The 7,806-nt window shown below is 36.2% G+C and overlaps 2 protein-coding genes across 2 annotated transcripts in view; both read left to right on the plus strand.

Moving 5' to 3' along the window:
• The window catches only part of LOC142352082 (extracellular matrix protein 3-like), a 100,896-nt gene extending 99,067 nt beyond the window's left edge, over nucleotides 1-1,829 (plus strand). Inside the window, exons 25-26 of the mRNA XM_075404445.1 lie at nucleotides 168-213; nucleotides 1,620-1,829. Of these exons, the coding sequence (XP_075260560.1) occupies nucleotides 168-213; nucleotides 1,620-1,829 (256 nt within the window). The remainder of the gene's footprint in view (nucleotides 1-167; nucleotides 214-1,619) is intronic.
• Nucleotides 1,603-4,418, plus strand: LOC142351782 (uncharacterized). Its single transcript, XM_075403950.1, has 2 exons — nucleotides 1,603-1,825; nucleotides 3,484-4,418. The coding sequence occupies exon 2, from the start codon at nucleotides 3,605-3,607 to the stop codon at nucleotides 4,145-4,147; it is 543 nt and encodes a 180-aa protein (XP_075260065.1). The 5' UTR covers nucleotides 1,603-1,825; nucleotides 3,484-3,604; the 3' UTR covers nucleotides 4,148-4,418.
• The last annotated feature ends 3,388 nt before the right edge of the window (nucleotides 4,419-7,806 follow it).

A 7,806-nucleotide genomic window follows, 5' to 3' on the forward strand; every position in this document is an offset into this window, starting at 1 on the left:
AAGATGTTCATGATATTTTCTCTGATTTTTTTACATTTTTTTGCTAAAGGTGAAGAAACTGTAGCTGTAGTCATTTAATTATAATTACACCTATATTGTTATCTCAACTATTTGATCATTAAATTACATGCTGCGTTTCTTTGGCGTATCCCTATATGTTGACGCAGAATCACATATGTGATTGCTCATTTCCAAAAGTTTATGAAGACAGCTGCTAGTGAAAAAATTTTGTGATTTCCTTTTTTTAATGATAATAAGATCATTAATTCATTCGTTGAACTCATACAAGGATCGTACTAGAAGTTTCAAGGATCCTAAGTTATGTCATGCATGACATCAAAATTGATTCTTGTCCAGATACTAAGAAATGGAGCCGGGCGCTTCAGTACAGCCATGCGGTTTTTAATTTTTTAACTTAAAACATATAATAAAGTTAAGAGTAGACGGGGCAAGGTGTTAGATAGTTCCATTAAAAGTTCAATTATGATTGCGCAGTATAAATTTTTGCGACTAGTTATAACTTATATCAAAATTTGATTGAAATTACTAGGCTTTTAGCAAGTGTCTTCACTCGCACTTGTCTACAACAGCGTGCCAAATTGACATGAATGAATGAAAACCTAATTAAAACACTCACCTGCACATTTTAAAATGCCAAAAGTCTGCAGTGCCAGAAGTTAAAATGCCAGAAGTTGCTACTCAGCCAGAAGTTGAATTTCGTTGACTTTCGTCATTTTAAAACGTGCGCGTTTCCTGTTTTAAGCATGGTTAAGTGACTCTGCAGAAGTCACTTCGAAACTCTGACTTAATATCTCGAATCGCTTCGCGGTTCTCGATAAACGCCAGAAGTTCTCAGCGACTTCACGCAGATTCACTTAACCATTACTTGACAAATGTTTGTATAAAAATCCTCTCTCGAGTCACTCATTGTGGATTAAAAAGACAGTTTACATATGTCATAATTTTGAAGAAGTTCAGTACAAAATAAAAATCTTAAGTAATTATCATCAAATTTAACAAAACTATGATTTCTGTCCATTTGAACCCGTTTGCACACAAAGCTCTACAAATGATTGGTTTGCAATTTTGACTGGGAATTTTTCCATTTGTACCCCCATTCACGTACCTTGTTTTTGAATAATGATTTAATATGTAATTGCTTACGGTCTATAATGGGGGGGCTGCATGAAGTACTGGGGGCCCAAATGGAAAAGATCTAACGGGCATTTCCCATTATAGCGCCCAGCTTAGTGGCTTAATTTCCGATCCCCCATCGTGAAAAACATACCAAAATGGGGGTCATAATTTCATGGACAGGCTATAATGGGAAAGACCCGATTGAAAAGCTCTATGCCAGGTAAAAAAAATAATTTACTTCTCCAAAAGAGAGGTATTTGATTTCACGGATCTGATCTGTTTCTGTGTTCGGCCCCCCAGTGTTTTTTATGACCCCAAGTTACAAATTATATTTTGTTTTATAGCACGTTACTATGTAAGAAAATAGCACGTGCGCATGGGGGTCATAAAAAACTTATGCTAACTAAGCTGGATGGGGGGGGGGGGGGGGGCGAAACAGAATAGATGCGATTTCACATCACAATGTCTTATTTTTTGTTTAGGACGGTGACAAATTGGAGCCTTGGGATACAGAGTTTAATGTCAATGTAAACGGACTTCTAATCGAGTTCTCATCGTCGCCACTATTCGACAAAAACAAAAAGAGCAACAATGACAATAACGATCGCTTTTCTTCGTCATCGTCGCATTCTTTTGATGGGTCAGAGACCGCTTACAATCACTGGGTTATACAAGTCATATTCTACAGGTAATTTGCCGCTTTAATTTGACATTTTTTTTTCAGGCTGAGGTTTTGCTGAAAAAAAACGTCCGAATTGCGGTGAAATGAAGTGAAAATTTGATTGATTTCCTTTTAAAATGTGTTTTTTTCCTTTAAATTTCGTCTTCATTACTCTAGAAAGTCGGATGAGTGTAAGGTCCTAGACCCCGTTGACCTAAAAGGGCGATATTTTCTGGATCTATTTCGCCCTCACCGATAGTTTTTTACGCCCCCAGTTACAAACTATGTATTGATATATAGCTCGTTATTGTGTAGAAAAAAAGTATGTACTCCTGGGGCCGAAAAAGATATACGCCCACTTAACTGGGGGGGGGGGAACAGAATTGATCCCAATTGCTTGTATTTTCGGAGAAATTTGTCTGATGCGAGTTGCCTTATGAAAAAGAAAACAAGAATACATTAGTTCTCCAATTAAATATAAATCAAGAACCCATTGGGGACACGCAAGCAAACGGTAACAAAAACACATATAGACTATTATTGTTACAAAGTCACATATCATAAAAGTTGTCTCGTTTACTAGATACCTATAATCTATGTATCATTTTTTGTTCACTTTGATTAAAATTTTTCCAATTTGCTCTCCCGGAACGAATTTCAAGTCTTGATCAGTACTTCTCCAGTGAGATGCTCGTCTTGTTTTGACAAATCAGTACTGAATACGCCTTATCTCAGGTCTTGACACTTGCGAAGACATGTCAACACTTGCTCAAGACTTGTCAAATCTAAGTCAAGTCTTGGCCAAGACTTGGCAAGTTTTGAGTCAAGTCTTGACCAAGACTTGACAAGTCTTGATTATTACGCAGTTAGACAAAGTAGAGTTTTAAGAAGAAATTATTTGTAATTAATGCATTTCGAAATTAGCAAAAATTGGTGAACATTTTTTAAGTGAAATTTGATACTGTGATCAAGCTATTTCAAATAGCCAACTTCAAATGTCCGATATATTCACCCCGAAACCAAATTGTTTTTTCGATGGGCAGCAAAATTGGCCATGACTTGAATCTTTGGGCGATATCAGAGTTTCTTTCATTCTCTATCAAGCGAACTTTGTGGAAGTGCTTGTATTTTCTTGTACATCTTTCTTCCTTTTGGAGCGTTTTTTAGGCAGGCCACTGTAATACTTGATCCATGACTTGTAATGACTTAAGACTTGATTTGAGACGCGCCAAGTCTAAAAAGTGACATGATCATAGCTCTGATACAGTACTGATACAAGACTTGCAATATCACTGAATCAGAGCTCGAAAATGCATTATCGAAAATATCACGTTCAGTCCAGGCTCGAAAATGCATTATTTTTTTTCATTCGGTATGAAGCAACAGCTGCGTTGTTTAATGTTGATGGTAGTTAAATCTGATAACACGATTTCCTCTTACTTTTTTGTTCCCTCAGTGAGACTGGGGTTCATAAAGCTTAAGCTAGTTGCCAGTAATTCTTCCTCAATCTTTATAAAAGCGGAAAAAATGTTCCGGTTTTGAAATAGCTAAAACCGAAGCTTGGTTATAAATGAACCTTGAAACAATTTTCACATTTTGTGGCATTTTTTGCTGAAGATTCCTTACAACATAACAATTAAACTTGTGAACGAATCTTTACTTTTGATAAAATTTTAAATTTTTAGGTCCAAAAAGATTTTCAAAGCGCGCCGGGACGCAGATCCGGATGAAATATCCAGAGTCTTCCATAATGAACCCTTGTCCAGGTCAGTTCGACAAGACTCTTCTCTATCGAATTTCGACACAATGGCGTCCCTGCCAAAGGAAGCTGCATCAATTGAGAGGGACGACCATGGAACAATCGTAGCTTTTGTTCCGTTTGTGGAACCTTCGAACGAAGCCCCAGACCGTAACCAACAGAACCCGGAAATGACTGACGTTGCAGTTCCTATAGTTCCTATATTCTCAGTTCTGGCTATCGTGTCAATAGTTGTAGCACTTGTAATTGCAATTTTGCTGGCTAGGAGGCAGAAAAATCGGTCACGTGCGGCGCATTATAAAGATAAGTGTTTTAACGGTCACGCGGTACCCCCGCCTACGATGTTGTACACACCTGTTCAAATTAACGAAGCATATCCTGTATCATTCCCACAGACCATGACCTCCGCTTTAAAACAGAACCCAGATTACTCAACTGCTAGTGGGAGGTCGACATTACCCACCAAATCTAGAAGTCACAAAGGTCAAGTCATGTTTTCACCCCAAGTTACGACGATATCGGGCGGGGAGGAATATATAGACCAAAATGGGGTCTTCCGAACAATGGGTTATATGGAAACTAGTGCTTGATATTTGAACCCAATATAATCATTTGCTACTTCAAATTTTCAAAATCTAAAGGTCAAATTTTGGATTTTTGATTTTTCTCGGCATAAAACTACTAAACTGCTGATTATGATTTGATTAATAAATGTGATTAATTGTTATAAACTTCCTCAGTGTCAAAACCGACAAGGTGCTAAATATGAAATTTGTTACTCTATGTCATTTTAATGTTATTGTTTTAAAAACAAACTAAACGCCCATTTGTTTCGTTCTGTTTCCACCCCCCCCCCCAACCCCCACCCCGAAAAGAAAATTGAGAACGAAATATTTGCTTTCACTAAACTAGTTATACATATTATGGTTATGGGGGCCTATAGTCGAGAAGACCCCAATTTCTTACTTTAGTGGGGGGGGGGGAGGAAACAGTTTCATCGCCTCTTTGCAGAATGCAAAATTACTTAAAAAATGTTCAAATTGCTGCTGCCATTGTTAACCCAACCCACCTCACGTCTTTCCCGCAAAGCCCCTTACCCAGAAAAAAAACGTCTCAAAATTGTGAGCAAAAATCCAAAATTGATGTCTTTTGATTATTGTTTCAAATTCTGTGTTTTCATCAAAAACTTTTAAAGCTAAATGTTTTAAGCAAGATTTGGAACAATCTTTAGCTCACGGGCCGATAGAGGAAAATTAATTTTAGATTTTGATTAATTTTGGATATGTCAACATACTTTGAGCCTATAGTATTAGCCTGTGAGCTAGTAACCAAGCACAACTCAACAAAGTCTAGTATCGAAAAAATGAGCGGTTTAAAAAAAATCTTTCAAACTTTCAACTCATCGATTTGTTTAATTTGTTGCATTGCTAAAAGCTAAACTTTGTTCTATTGTGCTCAAATTTTTGTGAAATACAATTAGTGCATAATTGTGTTTTTCTTTCAATGCTACAAATTATCTTTATTGTTTAATTGTTCCTTCTATTGAAAATTTAGTTGTAAGACCAATGCCAGTTATAAAAGTACGCCAATATGCCCATAAAATTGGATTGAATCCACCCAATCCACCAACTCAGCCCCGTCGTTTCCCAAAAAACAGCTCCGTTAGTGCAGTAAAAAAAACAAAACAAACACTGACATACCATAACACATACTGCTATTTGTACTTCATATGTTTATCTTAATTTATTGTTCTTAGCCTTTGTTTCCGTCTATCATTATCAAACTTTCCACAGGTTGAGGTAAAACACCATTATTCTTGCCTCTGAACAATAAAAATCTACTCTGTCAATATTAACGACGCTTGAACAAAGTGGGAACCATTTTTGTTATTCTTGTTTCTCGTTTCTGCGAAACCTTTGCCTGAAAGTTTAGATGTTTCGAAGTTTAGATGTAACTTATCTGTCCTTGACGTTTTCAGTTTTGCATGACCTCCATCCGAAGTGACCTCTGATCAGACCAAAGTCCAACGCACACGGTGTGTTCCCAGATCAAAATTACAGGGTCTGGATTTTGTTCAAGCTTACAAAAGTATGATAAGAGGTCACTACGGTCGTGATGGTCTGATCAGAGTTCATTTCCCGATTGTACTATTTTTGATTCACTTTATACAACTCCCTGATCCGAAAAAAATTCTAAAAGTTTGAATATAAAATAAGCCATATAAAATAAGTTGGTGTTTCCTGGTGAAAATGATGTTTTTTCTAAAAAGGCTAGGCGTACTTTTTCTACTGGCTGAGAAGGTCTGATCAGAGGTTAATTCGAGCGCACAAACGTCAGCACAATGGTCTGTAAAATTTTTGAACTGCATATCATTTCCGTCTGTCAAGGTCTGGTCAAAGATAACTTCGAGCGCAATGAGAGCTCACATGTTGTTTCGAGTAGATTTTGGTCTGATCAGAGGATAATTTGCCTTAGAATGGTCTGATCAGAGGTCACTTCCGGATGGCACTTCAACTTGAGCTAAATTGCTCGCATTTGAAGTTGCTTTCTCTTGCATTCACAATCTAAGGTTGTATGCAAATCAGACAACTGAAGTGGTCTATAATAGGTTATAATAAAATCAGTTAAATTTGGTAAAACTCATTTGGTTAAACTATTACCTCTTTTCAATTAAGCTATGGTAGAATTGAGTTACGGTTGTCGTTCGAGAAAAAATTTGCATATTTGAAAAAGTTCGTTTTAAAAAGAAGACCAATTCATGGTCTGTTTTCAAGCACCACTAATTAAGCTCTGCAATTTTTTCTAGGTAAGGACAGAAATGAATTTGCTTGGTCAAAATAAGGTGATTTACAATTGCGCAGCAAATAAATTTATTTTTCTGTTATTTGCTTTTAATTAGTTGCCAGATAAGCCACCAGAAGATCTTTCAATCTTAAATTTTACACGAGCTTGTCTAGTTCTCGGAATTTTTATAATACCTTTTGCCTCTTAAGCACATTATTTTGTTTTATTTATTCCCTGCTGCTTCTGAATTTGAATCTTTTACTGCTCTTTTTGAAATGTAAATACATGTTAGAGAAAATGCCGTGAAGCTTCAACGGTCCATTTTTAAGGTCTTCGGGATATTCCTCTGGAAAAAGGAAAATGGAATATTGTCGGCTTTCAATGGTTGTTTTCGTTTGCTGGAGCAAATACATCAGCTAATTGTTTTTCTACCAAACTTTTGATTGAGCGAGCGTTCTGATTTATCCGTCCTTAACTTCTTTCTTGTGTCTTCATGTGCTTGTAGTGTATTGATCTAAGTTATCCTCAATTGAATAACCTTTTTGAATTTATGGGCTCCGTTGTCAAGGTTTAGGTAAAATTCAGCCACGTTAATCGGTTGATGGGAAATCGTCCAGTTTTCGTCGGTATTGCCTCTTGCCGTTAGAAGATATGAGGCCAATATGAGAAATTTAAGGTTATTGCTTTAGTGTATCGTTTCAGCATCAATCACAAAAAAAATGAAAAAGTTGATAATGATTAATATTGAAATATCTGCTGTTAAGTTGAGATTAAACGAAGGAATTAAAAACGGTTGACCGTTTTTAATTCCATTTTAACATTGCCATTGATGACGCTTTCATAGCAATCGAGGAAAATCAAAATCCCAAGCAGAATCTTCAATGTTTTTTTTCAAATTTGTAGTCAGTTTCCTTGAATAACTGAAAAAGATAGAAGTATTAGAAAAAAGTTTTAATCTTGACTCATTGAAACGAAACTAATAGATTAATTTGTCTATTTCGTCCTTTCTCTCTTCTGGCCTTCAAATCTCATTATTTTTTAAAACCCTCAGATTTTATGGTATTTGTAAAAGAGCAGCTTTTAAACAACTGGATAATTATGAGTGTCTACCAGTAACGAAAAAAACTATTTACAAAGAACACCGCCGGCGCGTTCCAGTCTCAATTTCCGTTCAATCCGGAAAGTGCTTAATTTTTGTGAAAGTGGTTTCCTCAAAGCAATTAAAAGCCTTAAAATGACAAATGGGATCAAATAAATATGAAAAGTTGGTACGTTCGTCTATTAGATCATTTCAAAAAAAAAATTATAATCTCTTTAATCCTTTCGCTGCTCAATTTTACGATTCAATGTTTTAGGGCGGGATTATACTACAATTAATCTGCCGCACAATTCTTTGCTGAGCGCGCTTCCGTCAAACATATTTTGCGGTGGAAAGCAGTTTTCACTTTTCAATTTCAAGTTTAAA

Source organism: Convolutriloba macropyga, chromosome 13 (genome assembly GCF_964194025.1).
Source record: "Convolutriloba macropyga chromosome 13, txConMacr16.3, whole genome shotgun sequence".
In the NCBI taxonomy this organism is placed as follows: Eukaryota; Metazoa; Xenacoelomorpha; order Acoela; family Convolutidae; genus Convolutriloba; species Convolutriloba macropyga.